This window comes from Empidonax traillii, unplaced genomic scaffold, assembly GCF_003031625.1.
Source record: "Empidonax traillii isolate 1590-97213 ecotype Southwest subspecies unplaced genomic scaffold, ASM303162v1 scaffold25:size3598162, whole genome shotgun sequence".
Lineage (NCBI taxonomy): Eukaryota > Metazoa > Chordata > Aves > Passeriformes > Tyrannidae > Empidonax > Empidonax traillii.
Window position 1 is genome coordinate 2,754,961 of NW_020955218.1, and position 26,040 is coordinate 2,781,000.

The 26,040-nt window shown below is 41.2% G+C and overlaps 1 protein-coding gene across 7 annotated transcripts in view; it reads right to left on the reverse strand.

Moving 5' to 3' along the window:
• Positions 1 to 1,113: 1,113 nt before the first annotated feature.
• Positions 1,114 to 26,040, reverse strand: part of ADIPOR2 (adiponectin receptor 2) — a 43,095-nt gene continuing 18,168 nt past the window's right edge. For 5 of the 7 annotated variants that reach the window (XM_027905814.1, XM_027905842.1, XM_027905837.1 and 2 more), the window contains exons 2-8: positions 21,033 to 21,268; positions 8,674 to 8,793; positions 6,661 to 6,832; positions 5,825 to 6,011; positions 4,555 to 4,742; positions 3,156 to 3,349; positions 1,115 to 1,627 (exon numbers count right to left, since the gene is read on the reverse strand). In XM_027905814.1, the coding sequence (XP_027761615.1) occupies positions 1,496 to 1,627; positions 3,156 to 3,349; positions 4,555 to 4,742; positions 5,825 to 6,011; positions 6,661 to 6,832; positions 8,674 to 8,793; positions 21,033 to 21,200 (1,161 nt within the window). In that variant the 5' untranslated portion in view covers positions 21,201 to 21,268 and the 3' untranslated portion in view covers positions 1,115 to 1,495. Of the gene's footprint in view, positions 1,628 to 3,155; positions 3,350 to 4,554; positions 4,743 to 5,824; positions 6,012 to 6,660; positions 6,833 to 8,673; positions 8,794 to 21,032; positions 21,269 to 22,767; positions 22,789 to 26,040 lie in introns of those variants that run through there. The other 2 variants (XM_027905851.1, XM_027905804.1) reach the window with 2 other exon arrangements.

The following is a 26,040-nucleotide window of genomic DNA, read 5'->3' on the forward strand; positions in this document are numbered from 1 at the left end:
AAGCAATACCTGTGCCATAACAAACAAAACGTTCAAGTTTCATCTTACGACTCCAAAGACTCTCCTTCAGTCTGGTTTCTGACTGGGCTCCAAAGATCAAGCTACATCAATTACATAGGAGAAGGGTACAGGCCTCCCCTTACATAGGAGGTGCGTCTGCTCCACAGCAATCCAGCTCAACTCTCAGTTTTAGGTTTAGAAATACCAGCAGTCCCATTAGTCCCATTGCTAAAGCACAGATGGGAAGCAGACCTTGCTAAGGAGAAAAAAAAAAAGGAACTGCACTGGGCTGGTTCTGGATTTACTCCTCTTAAAAAGAAAAACCTGCAAACTTCCTTGGCATATGGAGCCTGACACACGAGAAGGTAATGTGCTTGAGGTCTGCAGTAACTGTTAACTCCAAGTCCTGGAGCACACAGCTTCCTCTTTCCAGTCCGTCTTAACCCCACCTCTGTTTCCCCTCACATGCTCAACTATCTTCTGACAAGTCTATTACCATCATTTCTTCAGACCAAACAAAGCAAATGGCAACCATCTTCTCAACGGGGGCCTTTGGGTATAGGCAGGCACTGATGGAGTTGGACTGTTTGCCATTTCATGTGCAGTTATCCCACCATGCTCCGATTCATATGATGAGAACCAAAACAACTAACTGTAAGATCCATCATCCACAACTACACACGCCACACAGGCTTGGAAGGCAGCTGTTCCACGCACTTGGGATGTACCTTCAAGTTACTCGAGTAAACACCTTTGCTCGCACTGTGACCTGGACGACAACGTGACTGATGCAGCCCTCACAACCCTTGTGTACATGTACTGAGCCTACTCCAAGTGCTGGCCAGGACCCCACATTGCCCAGGGCATGCTGGCCACCAGGAAAATCTGCAGGGCCAACGTGCTTCACTCCTGGGAATTTTACCTGGTCCTCCTGCAATCATTTGTTTTGTGCAAAATTGAAACAGTGTGTGGTACTTGCATGTTGCATTCTTTACAAAAACCCTTTTCCCCCCACCCATTGTTTAAAACATTTATATAAATTTTATTTAAACAGAAAGTTAGAAATCTTATTTACAATTTGTTTTTCTCCCAAAAGAGCATCTAAAATCAATGCCCGAACCCTTCAAGAGGATATAAATTTAACCTTGATTTTTTTTTCTTTTTTTTTTTAAAAAAAACCGGAAACTGCTAAGCTATCCCTCCCCAATCCTACAAATAAATATGGCAATGAACAGAAGCCGATTTGGAAAGGGTCCTCTGTAGCTCAATCTGTAGATCCCAAGAACAAATTAGGGTTTCAGAATTTCCTGGTCTTCAAATTGATTTATTCCATTGCTTGAGGTATAGAATTTTATCTTGGTTAGTCAGAATCCCCATGAAGCTCCATGCCTCATCAGCTGAAACGTGGACTCTTCTTAGGTATTCCTTTTGCTAGCCTGTATGCTTCGCCGCGCCAGCGGCTGTTTTGGTTACGGCCTCGGGCTGAAGGCTGGTTCTACTGCATCCCATCCTCCTCTGTGCAGCCTCCTCCCACTGTGAAACGGAACTCCTGGAGGTTCGAGACTCCGTGGAAGTGCACAAAGGCGCCAGCCACTACAAAGACGTGGAACAGCTGATGGGAGTGGAACTGCAGGAAAGAAAACACTCCAGTTCAGCCAGGGCACTCCGGGCTCCAGCGCCACCCTGCCTCCCGAAAAGCCACGCATTCCGCTGCAGGACGCAGTGACAGGGAGCAGGGCCTCACACCACGAGCTGCAGAGTTCTCCAAGTTGTGTGTTAAAGCCCATCCCTCTCCTGGTATTAGCCAAATAATCGAATTCTACACACACACACACACCCCCATACACACACCCCCTTCCCTTCAGAGTCATCTTAACCAGCTGGTCAATAAACAAATATAGTACATAAGTGCTACAACTCATCTTTGTGAAGGGACAGGGATGAGTTCAGAGCCTTAGGCAAAAGGCTTAAGCAGGACACTTTTAAAACTAGTCCCTTCACAAGACACAGTGCTGATTCATTGATAAAAAGGTCTCTCTCATACAGATAACAGGTACAAACTCTGCTCTGGTCACAGGTGTAAGTTTTACCAAATGGATTTTGAATGCTGTTATTTTACTTTTCTACTACAGCAAAACAGGACAGAAAAAAACTGGTATTATATTAAAACCTAGGAACAACTAAATATTCTTAACCAATGCCCAGGATGTTATTGATTAGAGTACAGCAGAATGAAAACCATTAGGGAGCTATATGACAGAGCACACCCTTGTTTGAGGGAAGCCATACCAATATGGATTATGCTGTTGAAATATTTCTACAAATGTGTGTTTGCAGGCTTCATGGAAAGCTTGGAAAAGAGTTGGTGGTACACCAGTGCTTTTGGAGCCTATAGGAGCAATGCTTTCTTTGTCCATTTAAACACACCAAGCAAACTGGTGCTGTGCAAAAGCCACTCAAACAACTCAAGCCTCATTCTCACTTCTAGCCCTTAGGGGCCTTAACTATGCTAGTAGAAGTACAGTGGCCTTCTAAAGGTCTACCTCCCCCTCATCTCTACTCTTGCTTCACTCAATTTCTTTCTTAACATCTTCCCCACGTATTTCTCCTCCACTCTTCATTATTCTTTCCCTCATACCAAGTCTCCCCCACCCATCCTCTTGCTCACCCCACTTTCGCTTCTCCCTTCAAAGACCACCGTATCTATCCAGCATTTTCACTGGCTGCACAAGATGAGGAGCCAGTCCTGGTGAAGATCCCAGAGAGCACACTAAACATCAGCAAAATAACCATGTACTATTCTGCACAGAAGCAAGATAAAGACATGTGTTTGTAAGATCCACAACACACACACACACACACACACAAGTTCACAGAGTTGCTTGGCCATCTGTTAAAGCTGCCTAGTAAATGTGCTGGAGTGAATTTGCACACCAGCAGTTACCTCAGATCAGCCAGGTTGTGACAACTCATGAAGAGAGGCACCAGGAAAGCCAGGCTCGGAGAGCCCACAGTTATTTGGCCGCTGAAGACCTATTGCTTCTGGTGCAGCAGTTTGATACTTGCAATAAGAAAACACTGACACAACATCCTTCAGCCTCAAGGGGAACCAGCTTTCACATTGGTCTCCTCACCCAGCCATTCCGTAGACTCACCCAGATGTCACACTTGCCAGGGAAGAATCTCTCCGGGATGCGGGCAGCATATAGTGCAGCACCAGTGATGTACAGGCATGCCATGAGTGCCAGCCAGCCTATCTGCCCCATTGTGGCTGCTTTCAGGAGCCCCTCAGAGATGACAAAGTGCAGAGTGGGAATTACCCCACTAAGACCCAGACCTAGAAATACTCCTGGGAGGTAAAGAAAATGTGGGAGAGTCAGGTTTGAGCACAGTGGAGGTAAAGGGACACAACGAAAACACAAAAGCTACGGAAGGAAAACTCAGTATTTGCCAAAGCAGCAGAAAGGTGACAGCCCTTGAAGCTGGAGGTGCCCAGAGGAGATTTATTGGGAAGGAAGCTAAAGAATGCACAGACTTCCTTCATATACCAGAAACTACTCGGCTATATGTTCCAGGAGATCGCCAAAATACTTCATTTACTGATTGCTCCTGCCAGCTTCAGTGTACGTGAGGCCAGTTACTGCTCTCGGCCTGTAGGGGGAACTGAGACCACGCAGACTGTGCCTCACTTCACCATCCCCGCTCAAGAGCAAGACAAGGAGAAACAACAAAGAGGTTGTTTATCATACACTGCACAAGCGGTCCTAGGAAACAGAAAAGGGGCAGCTGCGCTCATCTGATCTGCCATGTAAGAGAAACATGGTTTGTTTGTTTAGATTTGAGCAGCAAGTACAGAAAACTTTTTTTTAAAAAGTGGGCATGGGGGAAGATATTCATGACCCATACAGAGATTTTAAGTTTGGAAAGCTGAACTCTCTGAAGGTACACCAGTAACTTGTCCAGGAAATCTAGATTTACTGTAGACAGCATGTGCAAGTTAGGAAACAAGAAATATTACTATTCAACCAATCTGTGTGCACATTCCACAGCTGCCCCCTAAGCTTTCTTTTTTTTCCTACCTCAGAATGTGAAACCAAATCTGGTTTTGTTCTTTTGACAAAGAGTAAAAATAGGTTTTATCTTGACTATGTATTTTATCTAGGCAAATCATTCAGATTAGTTCAGTCATCCAATGATTTGCTAGTGTCTGAGCCTAGTGTTACCAAACCAAGACAAACATTAGAAGTACACATACACACACCAAGCAGTCAGTCGTTTTTTGGGAGCAAAGTTGCTAGATACAGCTAGAAATGCTTTGCACTACCTTTCCTGCTGCATGTGTTACTGTCCATTTCAGGAATGCACTTCCAGGACTTGCACTAGCCCTTGTCTGTGCATCCAGCTGGCTACAAAATATATCCTGAGAGCAAACCCATCAGGCTCCCAATCCAAGAATATCAGGTATCTTAAGTCTTCCCAAGGTAGTCTTTCCAAGTGGCAAGTATGAAGGAGGAAAGGCAGCCAAGTAGCCAAACAGTTAAGTTGAGGTCTTACCTGCCCTTACACCCCGGTATTCAGGGGTGGCAAACATGTCCCATTGTGAGACAATTATGGCTGCGATGCCCAGGACACAGATCACAATCAAGTAGATGAAGCAAGGCTGAGGGTTGCAGTAGAAGGAGTAATACAGCCATGGTACAAAGCTGCCCATTATGAGAAGTGCAATGCCAGAATAATCCAGCCTAGAAGGAGACAAAAATCAGTTTCATAAGAAATGCAAACCTTTGGAAATCCTCTCACCCCCACGCCCTTCTTTAGTAGATCAACTGTCTACTTCTCACTGCAAAACGAAATTACTTTCGCTGTTGCAGCTTACTTCCTGATGGCAACTCTTCACCAGTGCCCTCCTATGGTAATGGACTCCCTTGGCAGACAGCCAGTAAGGCCATTTTTGGCCAGCCATCAGCAATACCTTCAGTAACCTTTAGACCAAAGCTTTTTGAGGAAAACTCAAATTTGAGTTTCCGATGAGGTAAAACACAGCACAAGAGCCCCCTAAACACGGGGCACACAGTATGTTGTGAGAGCACAGCCAGTGCAAACCCTTCAGTGTCTGACAAGCATCAGTTAGTTATCAGTGTATTATCAGCTTAAGTGAGCGCAGCAAAAAAGTGCTGCAATTTTTCAACCACTCTGTTTTTCTACACACCAGTGTGAAAAAGGAAACCCACAGCCACTGTTTTTTACCCTACCCTGACAAAACATGCCTACAGAAGTTGATGGAGTTAAGTTTTCAGTAGGGGACTTTGATAGCTGGGTTACTCTAAAGGTGGTCTTGCAGATTACAGAGTCTAGTTTGAGTATTCTTAAGAAATATGAGATATTTAGCAGCCAGCCAAAAAAGAACATGAAGTAAAACCAGAAGACCAAGACATCTTGATATGCATTGTGGAACTGTCTTACATAAGTTTAAGATTTAAAGTTAGTCAGAATAGTTGAAATGATAAGAAGTGACAGACGCATTAAAAATTCCAAGTCCTGCAACTAAGCTCAAGGTATATTACTTACAGCAGCAAGATGCAAGCACATGTCTGCCAAACAGCAGAAAATGATGGAGTTTTAAGACTAAAATGACAGCACAAAAACTCATGCTGAAACAAACTATAATTAGAAGAAGCTGCATTAAATCTCTGCTAAACTCTGTTCCAAAGTACATGCAGTCATGAAATGAACAACTCCCACACTGGGGCTCCAGGCACAAATCCCAGCCCTGTTTTCCCACCTGTTTCCTATTTGGCCTACCCCCTGCTCCTTAGGCACTTACTTGGAGAAGAGCCGGGAAACACCTTCTGAGTGGCAATAAACTGTGTGGAAGAGCCATGAGAAGGAGAGGCAGAGTATGGCTCCCAAGAAGAACAATCCAACCACCACTTTCTCCTGCACAGGTGCTACAAAGGACATGTTTGGCCGGAACATGTAGAAGATTCCCAGACAGAGGAAGAACACACATCCTGAAAAACAGCAAGGCAGAGAGGTGTCAAGCTCATGCAAACTGAAAGCTTTTCTTTAAAAGCATGACTGTAGTGTATAGGACTCCTAAACACAGGAGTTGCCTAACAGCCAGCAGCACGTGCAGAGTTGAGTGCTGCCCTACTTCAGTTACACATTCCAACCACAGCTCTGTCTCAGACTTGGACAGACCCTGTATCTTCACTTGTTTAGCAAGAATGCCCGACAACTACAACAATAAAATATCTGTTGCAAAATGCAGAAGGAGAAGGGCAAAGTTCAAAGAAACCCTTCCCCTTCAAGGCTCCTCACAAGTTGAAACCGGTCACAGAAGCTGCAACATAAGCATGTTCTTGTGGTAAGAAATTTGATCTCAGTTAACACCTACACTCTTGGAAGAGAAGTATCTACCAGTAATTTATCAAAAATTAGGCAATTTTTAATGCATTTGTTTGTATTATATGCCATGATTAAGGAAGTCCCATGCAACTCTGGTGGGATAAAATTAGGAGAGGGATACCAGCCTGCTAATTTAACAGGTTACTAGTGGAACAATAATGCCGATCAACACCATACCCCTTTCTATCTTGCCCTCTTTGAGAGCAGTGAAACCAACTGGCATTGGTTTAGATTAGAGCAAGGTGACAATACCTAGAAGATGTGTCCAGATGTTACCAGTCTCTGTATGTATTCTGAAGATACTCTTGAAACAAGCCCGGAAGGAAGGCATGGGTGGTCTGTGTCCATGCAACAGGTAGTCGTTGTCCTTCAGCCAGTCAGGCAGAACATCATGGGGAATGACCCTCCATCGGCCCTCCCATACCTAGAAGTTAAAAGATTTTGGTTAAATGCAGCGAATTGAGTGCCATCAATGTATGGCCAAAGAAAACTCATATTAGTAGAAGTGTTACTCTGTGAGTACAGAAAACAGAAAAGAGTTGATGGGACATCACTGGGGAAAAGGTTTTACACTTGAAATATAATGGTTTAGTCACTGTTCCCTATTCAAAACTATCATTATGAAGCTGAACTGCACCACCAGAGAAAGAAATACTTTGGCATTTCATCGAACAGGAAGGCTATTGGGCTTTTCTTACTGCTAATGAAGGAAAAGCATTTAATTTCCAGGTTTTGTTATTTTACAGGTCATCTTTTCCATTTAACTGAAGAAGCCTACACCTACTTCTTTCAAAGAAATAAATAAACCTGTTCCTCCACCACAAGCCAACCTGACTACATATCTGCTAGCATTTGGGGCAGTCCAGCAAAAAAAGCTACCCATCATCAGCACTAATAGGGGACAGAAAGCATGAAAGGGCAAGAGCCCAGCAACGAGTGTCCAACCCCTTATTCAAGGCTTGGAGAAAAATGTTCCCACGCTCACAAAAGAAATGGTAACGGATCAGTTAAAGCAACAGGTTGGTGACTCAATTCCATCAAATTTCTTCTTTAAACAGGGAGGGAGTGTATGTGCACACAGCTATTCCTGCGGCTGGTTCCACATGAAATGAGTGTGCATGGATGTCCTTAGCACTGCTTTGGTAACACAAGACACATGGAGTCTTCAGTTGGGCGTCAGAAGCAGCACTGCCAAGCAGAGGGGGATCAGGGAACTGCTTTATGTACCGGGGTTGTTTCTGCCATGTTCCTTGGATTTGCCGGCTGGCTAGAATTACAGGAGCAGGGCTGAAGATTCCTGAAACACTGAGTTTAAAAGGCTACGTTCTTATTTCAGTTTCAACAAGAGCCCAGAGTTTTTAAATCAATTCTCCACACTCATGCATGGAAGCAAAACAAAGCAATTCAGAATAACCAACCCAGTTAAAGACTGGGTTCTTGAATACAATTAACAAGAAAATAACTGGTTTACTTCATGCACCAAAAATTTGAATTGAGGTAGAAACAGAAGGAGGGAATTAATTTTACACAATCCACTCTGCAAAACATTTTAGAAGAGCAAGAGATGCATAGTAAAAAAACAAACAAACAAAAGAAAAAACCAGCAAAACCCACACATAAAAAACCCACCGAGTAACTACAGTTCCTCTATAAAAACATCAAAAATAGTGCATAAAAACAGCAGGAACCAGTGTATAAAGGGGCAGCATTCCTTTCAGCAAGGATGGAGGGCCAGAGACTGATACAGCCCCATGGCTCTCAAAGTGGCAAAAACTGAGCCAAGGTCAACAATTACAAAATTTACAATGGATTTACTTGGATATGGTTTTAATATAGCATTGTTTTCAAGTCAGGGACAAAGCTTATCCTACAATGGATGCAAATAGTGCTGGAAAAGCAAAATATTTGCAAGTCTGACAAAACCTGGGCAAAATGACCTTGTAAATTTAAGTGCCTTGAACCAGAAGGCTTTTGTTCTGCTTTGCACTCACTAGTGTTTCTCGAGAAACACACCTGAGTTGGATGATCAGCTTTAGAGTCTCATTTGTAATCCCTGTTGCTCCATGCTTTACAATTTAATCATATATGACAGACTGAGATCCTGAGACACCGTAGTATTTCTAGTTAGAACATGGGATGCTCATTCAAGAGATGGTGTGAACCTCCTCTTCCTCACATCAGCAGCACAGATGCTGCAGTATAGCCTGCTGCCCATGGAGCTTCCTAAAAAAGGAAACTAGTTTGGCAGTTTCCACATGCCCTTACCTTACACACAAATTCTTCCATTCTCTCCATAGCATGGTGGGCTTGTAGAAGAGGTGACATGCCCATAAACCCTTCGTCTTCTTGAGGTGACTCATCGTTGTGTTTGCAATCCTCAGAACACTGGGGGGGGGGGGGGAGAAAAAAAAACAAGAGAAAATGCTTTGTAGAAAGATGAACAGAGAAAGGTGATGTTGTTTTCCATACAAAACTACAATTTGAGGTCTTGGCAAATAAAGAAGTCTTTCCTTGTACAGCACTGAGGAGGGGAATTCAAAAGGACAAGCAAAAAAAAATTATTACATTCTGAGGTATCTGAGAACGACTCAGATGTCTAATCCATTCTGCATGTGTTCTCACCAGGTTTGGAAGCAGGCAGTGTTCCTCTGCAAGTTACGCTTCATTAAAGGCCAGATATGGAGTCCGGGGCTTATAGCCTACCCACCTCTAGGGAAGGATTACTCCCCATTTTATGTTTCAATAACACTATCTCGGTGTTAATGCCTCTCTAACATATCTGGCATTTTAGGGTAATAAAAAGTAAGTCAAGGAGAGGAATCCATTTACCTTGTTATAAATGTTTCACCTCAACTTTCAGCCCAAATCTGAAGATCTATTCTGTTTGACTGACATTTCTGTTCAGCTCATAATCCAGTAATAGACAATCACTCATTTGTTTGATTTTCAAGGTATTTCAGAAACTAGCACAAAACTTCTGCCAGTTACACAAAGGCGAGTTAACAAAGAAAAGCGGTAACAGACAGCAGAGTTTTAAGCAAAATTCAGATAAAGAGAAATACCCATATCCCCAAGGTGTACCAAGAAAATTATGAAAAGAAAACCTAAAACAATCTTCTTAGAGGGGACATCAAGCTGGTACAGATGACTAATAAATTTACAGAAATGAGGTTTGGTAGTGTTCTACCCTATGGTGACTTATCACATCATCTACATATTATGATACACTCTAGCTTCCCATTTAGGAAAAAAGCAGGGGGGGCACAGAAGTCCTACATTCCTGTTTGCTTACTACAGTGCTCATGGCCCATCAGAGACTCCATTCAACACTTCAGCTTCCAAGGTAAACAAATCTGAGAAAGCTGGAAAAAAGAAAATGAGCTTTTTGTACCCTTCAGACTTAATGCAGAAAGCTGCCACTCACCTCATGACCCAGAAAGCTCCACAATCCATACGAAGACTGGCTTCCTCCATATTTCCCAAAACACTCTTTTTCCCTTCTATCAAGGGTAACAACTTTAAACTCAAGATTCTGTATCCATAACGCCATCCGAAGTGACTGAGAATGTGGTGTATAACCCCTCATACCTTACCTACAAAGCAGTAGCAGTAATGTCCAGGTTAACGCCCCGAACTCTGATTCAGAGTTCAGATGTGGCTGTGCATTTGTCCCACTTTACAGCTCTCTCCTTAGAGTAAAGCCTTATTAACTGCTTCCGTCAACAAGTTAACTGAATAAGCTGCTTAAAATTTTAGGTTTTTAATAAATAAAAGGAGACTTCTTCCAGCTTACAGTGAGCTGGGTAGAGTCTTCAATATTTCATGTTTTTCTGAGAGAGAAATGACATGCTAATATCTGCTTTTGTACCCAAGGCTTGCAGTAGACACTAAAGCTCCATCTTTCAAAGAGGTCCCACCATCAAATAGGTCTTGACCCAGTTCTGCTTATCCAGAATGCAATTTCTGGTAATACACAGTATACATCCCTTGCATTTTGCATACGACTTTAGAGTTGTCCAAACTAGGAAAATTTAATTGACTAAAAAAATCTCTGAGGACAAACCATGTCCCTCATACTGCCTATTCACCTTCATTTATCCTGCCAGTGAACAGCCCCTCTGAGTAATATTTCGTATTTCATAGCAATGATTGATATAAATATTGATCAGCTCTAACCAGATTCTACAGCAGTTTAAGACAGTATTAAATACAATCACACTGCCTAGATTAGTTCTATCAAGAAAGGTATCAGGCAACATCAAGATGTAAATAGGTTTAACATCCTACTAAAACAGGCACAATCCCTGTTAGGCACAAGGATAAAAAACAAATTCAGTTTCATTCTGACTCAACAATATTCACTCACATTATTTACCACACTGTTAATTTTACTGTTTTTTTCTACTAATGGAGCTCTCTGGTTAGGATTCTCAGTTTTCAATATTATAAATAATTAACTCAAGGTCACAGAAACACAGAATGGTTTGGGTTGGAAGGGAGCTTAAAAGATCAACTAGTCCAACCCCCCTGCCATGGACGTCTGCATAAGATGCTCATGAGAGTCTGCACAATCTTAGAAACTGAAGAAGCCTTCCAATTCCAAGGGAATGCCTTATGGAAAAGCAAGGCTGGTGCTTCAGTTCTGATGTATTTTAGCTACCCTAGAATTCCTTCCCCCAGCACCACACAATAACCAGCTCAAATGGGGTGAGCAAGTTAGTAATCCTCAATTTACAAAACTCGGTGGACTGAAGGGAAAAAAGGTCCCTTATGGAATCAAAGCCTGTATTCATTGCAGTCTGCACAGTGACTCAAAGCCAAAAAATGTTCATTTCCCCCTCTGCACATACTCCCATTTCTAGAATGATGGAAAGGTTTAAATTTGAACAGACTGTAAAGCTTGAAGAGCACAGCTATTTATGAACTAGTCCAAAATCTTTGCATTTTGGCAATGTGCCTACAAACAAATCATTACTGAGCTTCTTCTAGTGATAAAAGGAATTCATATCATACACACAGTCCAGATGACTGCCAGAAAATGGAATTGATTTTACTATCTCCTTCCTGCCATTAAACTGCAAAATTAGCATTCAAGGAAAAAAACTAAAGCTCAGCTTCTTAGTCCTTTCCACACTAAGGAGACAAAACAAGGTCCGTTCTGGAACATCCGTCCTCTCTCGACTCCTTCCCGTAACATCTCATTGGAAAGAACAATGACTTGTGCTTCTTGAAAGCCAGGAATCTAAAGGGGAGGGCAACACCAACACCAGCTTTCATTTGGAAAACTGAAGGAGTCTACTGACCTTCAGTTCTTCAGACAGTGACTGAAAGAAAAGAATACCACTCTTCTGTTCAGCAGGTGTATTGTAAAATTCCTTCTGCGACATGTTCTTTCATATCTTAGGATTCCAACATTCTCTCCTCTTTGGCTGACCGTGTCAGAAATTCAACAATAATTCCAGACCATAACAACATAAGCAAGCATATGCTTTAGGACTTGTTTTCAACTATTCCTAAGTCCTGCCCACAGAATCACATTTTAAAATGAGAAACATATTGGGTAAATAATATCACTTGCTTAAGACCATGCAAAAAAAATGGCAGCCCAGAAAAAAAACCTCTGATACTCCATTTTTAAGGAGGTATGGTATATCCTGAATCAAGTGCTTTCAAGAATAACTTTTGACTTTGCAGTATCTAGACCACAGGCCAAAAGGATTTTCACTCAGCTAATGTTTCAGATGTTCTTTTATGTCACCTAATTTACTCATTTTCTTTTAAAAGTGTCTCAAATTTTGACTAAATAATTCTGTGAAGTCTTCAGGGCATTTTAGAGTACCTTTAAATAAAACTCCTCATTTCTTTGTAACAAGCAAAGTTGTTGCAATCATCAGTTGTCATTTTTCTGCGGCACAAATGCAGCAAGGCGGGACAATCAGTCGTTCACACAAATCAGAAATCAAGGACAGTATCCATAATTCTGGATACTTATGCTCCAATGGGTCTGGACTCCTAATTCTATGGAAATGCCAAGCAATCATTCCAGTTTTAATCCTACTCCCTTTGCAAACTCACAGTATTAAAGCTACTAAAAACCAGTACAGATATACCTATTGAGATGGAAATTATAAAACAGACATATAAACACAATCTGATTTGACTAATGGTACCAGAGAATAAACCAAATCTGAAGGACAAGTGAAAGTGGCCATAAGAAAACAGCTTTACTGGTTTATCCATGTCCACTTTATTTTGTGAAGTTTTACTGTTCCTTTTGTGATAACTGTGATAGCCAAGGATGTAAAAGAAAGAGGGAGAAATCAGACAATTATATTCACTTTGTACAGAGAACTGGGCAACACATCATCTAAACGAGAATTTCAGAGTATATTTTGTTAGGGATCAAAAAGGTTTGATACCAAAACCAAGCCTTAGAGAACCCAGAGCAAACAAGAGCAAGAAATCCAAGAGCTCAAATGCACAGTGCCTATCATTAAATAAGATTAGGAACAAAATCTCACTCTTTTATAGCAATGGCACAGAAGGTAAAAAAGTTTACATTTAGTACAAGAATTTGTTGCCTGGATACAGTCCAAAAATGTCAGATCACATAGCCAAAGACCCTGTTACAGAGAAAAGTGCAGTAAAACCTGCTCTAGTAAATGCATTATACTTATCTTGTCTACTACAACAGCTTATCCTTCTCACATAGATTAACAGTTTCTATACTATCACTCTCAAATCTGTTAACAGACACACTGTTTAATAATGTCCTTACTATGGAAAAGCCTGTCAGAAGTAAAGTCACAATTGCAGAATAAGAGTCCACAAACACTTTCCCCCTTTCTCCAAAGTTGTGTTCTCTGGACTTCAAGCAGTAAGTTAATTTTCTTGAGGTCTGTAGTTTCTTGATGTCTGTTTAAAAGATTTCTAAAAAGTTTCAGAGTTTGCACATGACTGCTGTTTGCACACAGGACAAGTAAGTTCTGGTTCATCACTTCAGAAAGTGTCATCTCTCTGTGTTCATTAGAGTGTGCAAACAAACATAAATCAAATCTGAATGAAGCTACCTAAGAAGTTTACTCCGTCAAAAGTGGTCCTTTTCTCCCTCACCCTCATCTTCCTTTACACTGGCACTGGCACACCTCTGATCCCTGGGTTGATTAGCTGATCAAGTACTAATCAAGAAGAAATTACCCACTTTTTTTTGCTACGTGACCCTCCTAGTAGATAATGAAGCTGGTGCAGATAACCAGGGGATTTCAGGAGCTCAAGCGCTTGCAACAGAAACAAAGGGAGCATCAGCTCCCATTTTACTGAGATCTACTACAGAACATGTTCTGTGGAACATGTGCAAGGCCAAGTTTGTCTTCAACACACGTCAGCTGGATGTCAAATGATCTACAGCCCTCCTCTTAGTAGCATTCATAAGTTACCAAGGAGCCGAAGAACCCAGTTAGGCATGGATTAAGCAAAGTTAAACTCATGATCACTTCAGCAGACTGCTGTATTCTCAAAACTTCTTGCAGCTTTCAGGACTGCTCTTTCTGAAATTCCAGTTTTTCTGGGTTGCATGCATGGTGTTTGAAGAAGTGCACACATTAAGCAGTAACACCACATCACAGTTTAACCCCAGATGGCAACAAAGTACCACACAGCCGCTTGGTCACTCTGCCTGCCTCCACACTGGGATAGGAAGAATCAGAAAAAAGGTAAAACGCGTGGGTTGAGATAAGAGCAGTTTAACAGTCGAAAAAAACGTTACTGTAATGATAACAATAAAAAGGAGAGAGAGGGGAATAAACCCCAAGACAGTTAAGTGTTGCACAATGCAACTGCTCATCGCCCACTGACTGATGCCCAGCCCGTCCCCCAGCACTGATCAGCAGTTCCCAGCCAACTCCACTCAGTCTATATACTGGGCATGACTTTCTGTGGTATGTAATATCCCTTTGGACAGTTCAGGTCAGCTGTCCTGGCCATGCTCCCTGCCAGCTTCTTGTGCCTCTCCTCACTGGCAGAGCAGGTGACACTGAAAAGTCCTTGACTTCGGGTAAGCACTACTTAGCAACCACTAAAATATCAGTGTATTATCAATGTTATTCTCATACTACACCCAAAACACAGCACTGTAGCAGCTACCAGGAAGAAAATTAACTCTATGCCAGCCAAAACCAGGACAATTGGTAACTGTAATAAAACTCTCCTAAACCCCAGAAAGGGCAGAAGTCTTCTGGTTTAGAGTTCCTTTTCAGACAGTCATTACTCAGTTACCCAAGAGCCTAACTGACCATGCACATACCTATGTAGTATTAAGCTCTGGAGTTAATGAACTCACATGTCTCACAGTTCAATTGTCTGTGATGCGAATTCACCATCAAGATGTCACCACTGGCCTAAACCAACCATCACAGGACTTTCCAAAGAGTGATGCAGTCTGAATTTGTTCTAATATTCTTGCTGCTTCCTTCAGCTGCTGACATCACTCCCGCACTCTCTTCTTTACACGTGTCCTGACAAAACTCTCTGCCTTGGTAGGAACACATTATGGTTACATATCACTGTAACACAGGCAAGATAGCTCAGAGAACCCAAATGTCTTGACTAACACTGAGTCATGGGATATTATACGGCACGGTACTTATACACTATTCTCTTCTTAAAATGCAAGTTAGAAAACATATGTTGCTGCATTTACAATATCACTGTTATCCCCCACATTAAACTGAAGTCACAAAGTCTAGACGTGACTCTTGTTTATCTTGATCTCATCAGATGAATGATTAATAGTGCTTAACATGACATTCAAGTCATTTAATGTTCCTCGGGGCAGCACGCCAGATTCAGTAAGTCGAGAGCATTCAGCATAATGGCAAAGATACGTTCAAGGCTATAATATAAAAATGTTATTTTTCTAATCACAGTCCTGTATCATCCTTTTCAGCTCCCTGGATTGCTTTTTTTCAGCAATTCCTCTGTGCCCATTCTGTCAACTGACTTTTATTAACCAGCCTTTCGTAAGGGGGAAGCAGCGATAGGTGCTGCTGTGCCACACCACTTCTCCCGAAAGCCTGTTGCACAATTCTCAGAATTTCATCAGCTGATGTTCTTTGGATTGGAAGAACTTAACTGGAAATGAACAGCACCATAAAAAACTTTCCCCAACTTCCCCAAACTTCCTGCATACATTCTAAATAACAGCATTGTCCTTCAGAATTCACATTCTGACAGGCTTTTGTAAACACAGCCACACCACAGTTTCCAAAAAGGCTAACTATACTGACCCTCTAAGCAGGATGTGCAAAGCTGGGTTTGCTGTCACTGGACTAAAAAAAGTCTTACATTAGCATTGTGCCAAAAACCCGTTCAGCCTGCTGGTCAAAATGTTAAGTACTAGGGGGTTCCTGGAGTTTAGTATTTTTCCTTTGTAGGTCACCTTCTTATAAAAGATACAGTCCATTTAACATAGCACTTGGAAACAGCTTTATACAACTGGTCATGGGTGGCTGCTTGCTGGCACTCATTAAAAACAAGCACTAACATTCAAAACTCATGTAGCAAGTAGTCCTAGGACAAAGTCAAATTTTGGCTTCAGCAGCCTTGCTAATACACCCTTATTAGAACTTGCTCCCTTGTTAAATATCTTCAGATGAAAAGGTCCTGTTGAATCTCCGAGCAGTAGCAACTACTGATTTTCTGTCAATGCCTAGTATTTGAAAAGGGCCACAGGCCTCAATGCCCACATGTGCTCATCAGCACCCTTTGGGGGAGAGCCTGTAGAAATCGCTTCTACTGCAGAAGAGTCTCATGTGCCTTTTCCTGCTCCTCTGCCATTGTTAAACCTGACAGCAGGAAAAGAAAACAAGCATGCTGGGCTTATGGAAAAATAAATGCTCTGTTAAAAAAATAAACAAAGAGAGACTGAAAGTGTATGCCGAACTTAACATCAGAGCAGAGTCGATCAATCTAAAGCAGCTGGAGGAAGATGCAAGTTAACCCACCAGTACAACAGTGTTTCCTCTTATATCACTGTGAGAGGCCAACACTTCCCCCCACTGCTGCCCAAATCAGAAAGATATGATCTCCAGGAGAACAAAGGCAAAGCCCATGGAATCTAACCCTTGTCCAGGGAAACAGTTGCGCCAGTGAATGCTAAACAAAACTACTCCCTCCCTCTCCTAGTTTCAAAACACAGCACAGCAGGCAATGTTACAAAACCCGCTGGCAGGCAGCAAACCCTCGAGTACCAACACTTCCCCTCCCAAAGAGCTGAAACTCCACACTAACAGGAGATAGTTGAACCCAGCTGCAACTCAACAAGCCATAACCTATGACAAGCTTCTTGTTAATTCAATGAGAGTTTTCTGGGAGACAGAGCAGAGAGAGAAAGACACGGCTGATTCGCACACGTTACCAGCCTTCTGGGCACTGCCTACCCATGGCTGATTAGGTCACCACTGTTTGTCTTTTCTGCAGACTTTCAAGCTCTTAAAGTCTGTTAATAACTCAGGCACATCAACTGTCAGTGGAGGGTGCATGAGCATCTGACCAACTCAAGCCTCTGGAGCCTGGAAACTATCTCCACAAATGTATCACGTATCTTCGTACTGTTTGAGTGGGAATACTTGGAGATATTCTGCTCTGTGCATCCAAAAATGCTTTGCTGTACAAAAAAAACCAAAAAACATATTTACTAGATTCAAGCACTTACTTCAGTGACTGGCAGTCTGAGTAAAATACACATTACTTCCAGTGCTTAGAACAGCAAGTGAAGGATAAATTCAGATGTTAAGATCTTTTGATTTGAAGTATAATGTCGTCTCACATGCTTTTAAAGAAATAACACTCCTTCCCAAGAGTTGCAAAAAATGGAGGAAAAGAAGATGTGGTAAAGAGATCCGCAGAACAACAAATTTTGAACATAATCTGCTTTAAAACAAAAGCAAATATGTTTTGGTGGGACCTCAAACTTTGTTTTTCCAGGCCTCTCCCATTCACTCTCAGAAGACAGACTCTATTAACAAAACCTGCAATGCAATGCAAGAAGAAGGAAAATAAAGAAGCAGATGCCAAGTTTTTAATCATAATTCCAAAGTACCAATAACAAAATGCCAGACTGAAAATAAAGCCAAATGGTTTCAAACCGAGCAAGAAACTTGCAAGTAGATCTGTAAAGGATAAAATTTCAGGCAATCAGAATTTAAAAACATCAGCTTCAGAAAGACTACAATGTCTACCTTTGACCTTCAAAACTTAACACCTCAATCTTTCACTCAGACGGAATGTACCATAAAGAGAGTCTGACCATTTCATTTACTTACTTGCACCTTTCTGTCAATGTCAAAAGTATTTCTGTAGTCTGCTTTTTCAGATAATACATACACACTTCTGTAACAGAAAAGGCTTTAAGTTCTGTGATTCAAGCTAAAAGCCTCAAGTCATTTGCTCACCTTTAATTACTCTAAAAATTCTGGTTTGTACCTGAAATTGTTACATCCTTCTGCCTTTCTTCTTCAAGTCACTTTGGTATTTACACTCTAGAAAGACTCTTGTAGGTACACGGAGATATCATGAAATCCGTCAGAGGTCAGCTAAGTTCCACTTGAAGTCAAAGCCCACGCTCCCTGAGAAGCAATTCAGACAAGTATTTACCCAAATTTCTTCTGCCCATTCAGATAACTTGAGCACTACACAGACCTCCTCCCAAACCCTTGCTGCAGGTTTTCAAGCACTTTAAAGCAATAAGCCTCCACTTTATGGGCACATTTTGGTGCCACACAGGACAACTGCACTACTCATGAAAGCTCAACTGCATGAAAGATGAAAGGAATCATCACCCAAGCACAGGAAAACCCGACGACTGAAATAAATGTAACAAAAAAAATGGTTCTTTTGTTTACCTCCTGTCACTGACAGGTTAAACTACAAAAGGGAAGAGTCAAGCACAGGGTTTCAGGGCTGCATAAAGAGCCCATTCATCACATTGTGAGAAGTCACATGCATTCGATTGTGTCAGCTTAACAAAGCCACAGAAAGAGAGATTTCTTCAGGAACTATCGCTGCTGGAATTACAAAGGCAGTTAAAACACAGAAACTGCAGGACAGGAGAAAGGATGCTGTCCCAAAGGCAAGGCAATCCAGCATGCTACACGAGGAAGCACCTGCTGAAAAACACCTCATCAGCACATACACAGTACATGCAAACCAGAGAAGGGGAAAAAAAGTTCAAGCTGCTGAAAGAACAAGAAGAATTAAGCAGCTTGTCTGATCCTTTTCTCACCACCAAATGCTTAACATGCAGATAAATGGTCATCGTTTCTTCAAGTCACAGAAGGTTCAGCACTCACCTGTCACTACTTTAACTGCATGTTTAAACAAAATAGTAAGATGTTCTTTGGAACAGGTACTTGGAAGAGGGGACAATCTATGTACACACTTGCACTCCAGGAGAGGGCTGAGAATTATGGGATAAAATACCAACTGAGAGGTTTGAGAGTAAAAGGATATTAATTTTACCTTCTCATAAGAATCACTGTAAAACTGGCAGATTACCAGCACTGGCAGAAGGATGTAGCTGTTTTATTATTATTTTGAATAAGCATGTTCAATATGGCTAGTTAATCTTTACTATATGGATTCAGTGAATGCCACTATTTACAGAAAGTAGGATCCTTAATGTAATTTTTAGTTCACAGCTATGCAACCTCCCAGGTAGGTTACTGGTGCCAGGGTCAAAGGCCTCAAAAACAAACAAAAAAAACCTTTCAAGAGTAAATTTTATTTCTTCATATCATTCCCATTTTCTTGCACAAAAAATGCTTTATTACTAATGAGGAACAATACTGGCCCATCAAAATTAGAAATACACAGTATACAATGCAAGCTGTGAGGGAGATGGAAAATAATTCTGAACATAATGGCATGCTTTCACCTTCCTTGAAAAGTACTTCTAGTGAGCCAAAACAAAAGAAACACATACTTCTGTCATACAATTTAAAGTAAACAAATAAAAAAATAAACAAACATAACATATGCTAAGAATGCCTGAAAGAGAGAATGAAAATGCTCAAACTATTTTATTTCCAAAATTTTAAAATTAAGCACTTCAACTCATTCAGGTAATTTCTGTTTGGCTAAACAAATGTACAGAAAGAATTTAAGACCGTAATCAATTATGGGCTTTTACTTTGGGTTATTCCACCTACCGGCAGCAGGTAACTCACATTACTCAGCCAGGAAAGTCAGAGATGAGAATGAAAACATCCTTCAAAACAGATGATTCCGAACACAGTGTGTTCAAAATACATGATGTAACAATTTAACTTCTCTTTTTTTAATGTTACGGAATTCAAATATTGGCCAGGACTTTGCATCTCATACACATGATTCACAACCTTCCACAGAATGGAAAAAGACTCTGGGTATTTCCTGCTATCATGATATACTGAAAACATCCTAGAGAAGTGTACAACTTAGAGTGCACTGGCTTGGCTTACTACCCACGAATATCTGTTCTGACTTCTCATTACAAGAACACTTGAAACTAAATTCTGTAAGACCTCAAACTCATCAAGTTAAGACAAGCTCATACCGGTTCTCATGTCAGCTGATCCATGACAGTGCTCCTTGCACATACCCAGAATTTGTGACAAATGCAATTACAGCCACAGCCTAACACACACTTAGTAGCACCGGCATGTTTTTGCTGCTGGCTAAAACCACACAGTTGCTGTGACTGAGCTGATACAGTAAAGTCATTAATTCATGATAAATTTAATAGGGAGCCTAAGATGAATGCCTCTTCCACTTAACTGTGCTGATATCCATCTGAACATATCCTGGGAGAAGCATTAATTACAGTTCTGGAAGTCTCTAACCAGAAGGTACTTTAGTCCGGTGCTTGGACATTACCTTCGTGTAACACCTAATTAAGCTGTGGAACATCTTTCCGCAGGATGCTGTGGCTGCTCAAATTTACAGAGGCTCCTGCATCAAAAATTTAAAGACACTGACACTGGCTCAGAAAATCTGTGAGCCACCAACTGCTAAAGAGTGAGAGAGTGTCCTAGGGAAGTAAAACAACGTGCTTCCCCACTCCTGTGCTCTTCCTTAGGAATCTGTTACTGGCTACTGTCCAGAGACAGGATATTGTACACTGTGGATGTTTGGCCTAATCCAGTATGGTCATTCTTCCAACAACAATGCTTGCAAACAGATTTTTCTGTCCTAATCTCCAAAATTATAGCAATTAGTCAAAGTTCTGATTACATTCAGCCAAAGTCAATATATCTTTCCCTTTCACTTGCAATTAACTGAAAGTTACAGAAGAAAAATCTTTTCATATGAAGAGCAGCATCTCAGCAGAGAACAAATCAGTATAAATCCCATTTCTTTGAGGATGGGATGAAAATTTAAAAGCTGGTAAAATTAGTTATGCCCAGTCTGTCATTCAAGCTCCCACACATTCAGCTGAGGATTTCTGGAATCTTCCTGGTATTATTACAATTATTTAGCAGGCATTAAAAGGCTGTAGGCTCACAGTCCACCTTTCTGAGAGTTAAGAAGCACTTACACCACAACTCCCTTTTCCCAGTAACCTTAGCAGATAATCATATAAAACTTACATTTTCCTGATCAGAAGACAGAGGTGGCTCCTCTAAAAGAAGCCTCTGTTGAGAGCTGTCCTCTTCAAAGATTGCCTGTGTTGTTGCAGGGTCAGACATGTGTCCTCTTCTGAGCCGTAGACCTGGCTCTGGAGAACCAGCATTATCGAGTTCCGTTTGCTCATTCATGAGATGCTGGGAGCCTTCTCAAATATTCGCTCTCCTCTTGGTTCAGTTTGGCTGATTATGTGTTGGCTCTGAAAGACAAACAGTTTATGTAAGCCGACTGAAGGTAAAAAGAAGGGTGTAAAAGTTGGCCGGAAGAAGAGTATGCTTAAAAGCTACCAGACAGCCACCACAACTTCTCTTCTGTGTGCCAAAACTCCAACAGGACCAATTACACAGATTTCTACACCGCTGGATAACGAATTCTCATCTTGAGGCCACTAACACTTTCATACCCTAACATAAGTTAAACCCAACTTTGAAAGATGATAGAAATTGAGCTTCATGGAACTTCTTTAAAAAAATGTGTACTTTTTTTAGAAATTATTTTTATTTTTACAAAGCTGCAAACACCAGCCTGTGAACACTACTTAGAAATAAACTACTTATCACAAGTACTCTGTAATTATCAGCTTTTTGCAGGTATGAAGCTCATAGCCAAGCTCAATCATCTGGGCTAGGATTCACCAAAAGTAGGTCGTTAAGTACTGGTACAGCTGCTCAGGTAATAGCAAGCAAGCAGAGCTCATGCAGCAACTAATTTTAGACAGACTGCAAGGAGGGCAGTAGTACACAGAGCAATTAAGCTTCCCTTGCCTAAATTAACATGCTCACAATCACTGCTGGCAATAGGCTTGTACCTTTCCTTGTGTAAGGAATTAGAGCAGACAGATTTGAACGCCGTTCGTTCCATCAGAGCGATCAGACCCAGGCAATTCCCCCAGAAAACCATAACCCAAGATTTCTACTCAGAAAAGTCATTGTATTTCAGACTTACAACACTGCAAAAAGGATTCAGGGTAAATTTATCTCAAAGCGTTACAAGATGTGATTATATTTGCAGAAAATTAATGACAGTTATTCTGAGCTCTCATCCAAGGGTATTATTGGTCACCCCTTTGTCTTGTACATCACTGTATATCTCTTCAATAGTCAGCCAAGAGATGCCTGCTGGACACTGGTAGCCTTGGGAGGCACAATATCTGAGAACTTTGCAATCTGAGTGCCAGAAAGAATCAGAGAGAATTATCAGAATGAAGCCTCAGCTGAGGCTTCAGAATCACTTTGAATGAGAATCTATTTGTTTTGCACTAATCACTCGGTGTCATTCTTATTACTGCAGCATCTAAGTACTCAGATGTGACTAACACATAACATTAGGATAATCCATCTAACAAGTTTTAACTTGCCAGGATGCATAATTAAATTGGAATTTTAGTACCCAATAAAGATGCTGAAATTTGTCACAATGTAGGGGAGAAAATTAAAAATATAAGATGGGGAATTGATATTGGCAGTCTTATAATAAAATGTCACCTCCAAAAAGCCAATAAGCGGCGTATTCCATCCTTACAGGAACTAATTTCATTTACATATGATCACTGCAAGGTAATTCTCAGCTGTGACAAATGGGCTACAGTTAATTTTGCTGCAGCATTTTGCAATATTATATCCCCTCGGCTGCCTGGCAATCCTCAGAGAACAGAGCTGCTAATGAGCAGGTAACAGACTCTGCAGAGCTAAATGATACCTCAAGTTGTCCGAGTTCAGTATGGCACACAGCTTTAATCACCCAAGATGGTATGCTGACAACATGACAGCAGAGCAGATGGTGTGCCCACCTTCCTGCCACCTTCACTACAGGGTCAGCAACCTCCATCTGAGAAGTAACATCTGAAACGGCCACAGCTGTTTACTTAGTAAACACAAGAGTCACAGGAGAATTAAGATGAGGTTTAACAGCATTACACAGGAAGCTCGATGAAGGAGCTGGGCAAGATTTTAAGAGCAAGGAGAAATATTTAGAAAGCCACAGAACTGCTGAAATCTTGATTGTTTTTGTCATATTTCAAGAAGCCAAATCACAATTCTATTTTTACGCACAAAACATGAAGACATAATCACACTGCCATTTGGCAAAATTGATCTAAAAAAGAAAGGAGTATGCAACAACTACAGTTTGAAACGACACTTACGGGCTTTTTAATTTAAAAGGCAACCTAAAGGAGGCCAACTTCAGTACAGTACTATGCTGGTTTGTCTGGGGCAGAGCTCATTTTCTTCCCAAATATCCGTTACGTGTGATGGAGCTCTGCTTTCCTGGGGATGGCTGAACACCTGCCTGCCCATGGGAAGCGGTGAGCAAATTCCTTGGTTGGCTTTGCTTATATCCACAGCTTTTGCTTTACTTATTAAACTGTCTTTGTCTCAGCCCACAGGTTCTCTTTTACTCCTCTGATCCTCTCCCCCATCCCACTGGGGCAGAGTGAGTGAGTGGCTGTGTGGGGCTTAGTTGCCAGCTGGGGTTAGACCACAGCAGGTCCCCTGTACCAATTTGAAGCTGTAGCAAAAAACAAAAAAAAAAAAAAAAAAAAAAAAAAAAAAAAAAAAAAAAAAAAAAAAAAAAAAAAAAAAAACAAAAAAAAAAAAAAATGCAAGCAAGCAGAGCAGCTGCTCGTAAACAACAGTTACACATCCCCTGATATTCCATACGACATTTCAAAGAGGTAGGTAGTTGGAACAGCCCTGCTTAGAGTCACGGATTGTGCAATTTGCATTAGACGTTGAACCGGCAAGTTTTATTAATTCTTCTTTCTACCAGCTTTAAGCAATAAAGTTGCCACTTTGGGCTGCATTGCCAACTATATTGCCTAATATGTCCTTACATCACCTCTATAACATTGTGGGAGCAATGCCCTGGGATGCAGTAACAGCCACACAACGGGCTTAACTGCTTTGGCCAAGATGGTTGCGAAAGGTTCTCCTAACACGAGAAGATACAAGAATGCCAAGAGACTTTTAAATCAGGCCTCGAAGATTTACTTCGCTAGCACTTGCTGCCAAGCAATCACTAAGGTTAAAAATAAAAGATGCCTTTCACCTCCAGAGAATCAGACTTGCATTCAGCAGTACAGCTGAACTCAAGAGCTTGCTGTTTCTTGAAATGACAGTGGAATTGTTCAATGCACTACAACGTTTCCATGTTCTCCTTTATGCAGGATTCTCTTAGTGTTAAATATGCTTGCCCTAAAACAGCATGCAAAGGTAGGTAAACTAAAAAGTAAAGTATGGTCAGTAGCATCTAGACAGACTTTGATGGCTGAAACATTGTAGAGTCTTATTGCCCCACTCTCTTGAAGACTGTAGTTCATGAAACCAAAAACTAGAAAATGGAAAGCCACAGAACACTTAAGGTCTTGGAAAACAGGGGTTTGTGTTTCACTGAGATTACAAATCTCATATATGAAGTCCTTTAACTTTTTTTTGTAGCATGCAAACTAAATGTTTCATTAAAATTAGTTGCCATTTAAAGAGGAAGTTGCCATGTACCATTTAAAATCTACTTAATGACTGCATACATAATAAGCATAATATCAGCATCTAGATGAATCAGTGAGTCCCTGATGTGCTTAAAATAAGCTGAGAAAAGCATCTACAGAACTTGGTTTGTTGTGTTTGGGGCTTTTTTTTTTTTTTTTTAAATGTAGTAAACTTCTAAATGCTAAGTCAACTTTTAGAAAGGACTTACCAGTTTAATACAACCAGAGTTCTAAACATGGCCCACAAACTCAAAATGAGGCACTCCCTTATTCGACTCAGTATGCTGCTGCCATGCCACCACACCCCCCACAGCAGCCTCAGCTGCTACCCCCATCCCAGTTCAGCAGCAGTCAGCCCCACAGCGAGGACAGTCAGGGCCAGTTTGAGGCTGGACACAGACACCTGCCATCTTTCCAAAAACAGAATCAGAAGGCAAAACTATATCAGCAGTTCACTGCAATTGTGCAATGTCACAGGAGTCAACATCCACAACTGCAGCATATTTAGGACACTGCTTCACTCCTCTAGATGACAAGAAAAGAGTAGTTACACGAACTTAAGCACCACAGATAATGCTATTATTCTTTGTAAGATATTCCCCAGGATAAGCACTATCCTAACCTCCTAAACTCCCAGGATTCACCTAGCACAAGGACTGGTTTACAGTCTAAGCTAAATGATGTCACATGGTAGCAAACCAAAGAAAGCACATCAACACGTGTAATCACATCTAAAAGATGTCACTCCCTTTTTAGGCTAAAACACAGTCCTGGATGGTCAGACCACCTCCCACTACCCCTAAGCAAAGCAATCTCTCCAGTATTCAACTCTTGTCAGTGTGTTCTTTTCTATAAGCAGCACAAGAATGACCCCTTGAAAGGTATTTCATTCTGTCTGTAGCTAGTATTTGGAGGAAGAATGAAAATTGCATCCCTCCACACTCCCCTCTCAACTGCCTTTCTGACGGAAACTTTTCTGAACAGGTAGGCAGTGGCACTCACTGCATGCTCCTTCCTTGCCAATCCTCTTCCAAATCATCCATTAAAGCAGCATAAGCAATGTAAACACTGGATGATTCTTCTTAAGATTAGTCCATTCTCCCTAATCTGATATCAAAACAACAAAGGGCCATCATGAACATTTCAGGGTATACATTTCTCTCAACATTCATTACGGCTTAATGAAGGGCTTGAGTGCCTGAAAAATCTTGTAAGAGATATTCTCTCAATCTACAAATTGTATGTGACAAGAACACATCTTATAGAGGGTGGGGTAAATCGTTTGTGATAAGAACACAGCTTATATAGGGTGATGGGGAATGTTGTACCTATGAAACAGTGGAGTCTGGCTATCTTGATAAGTAAGGTGTACTGAATTAAATGTAGCTTTCTTGGCACATTGTATTTCCTCGACTGTCTTCTGGTAGGCAGGTTCTGTCACAAGTAGTCCCTCACAAATGGTATAGTAACACCGACAGCACTCA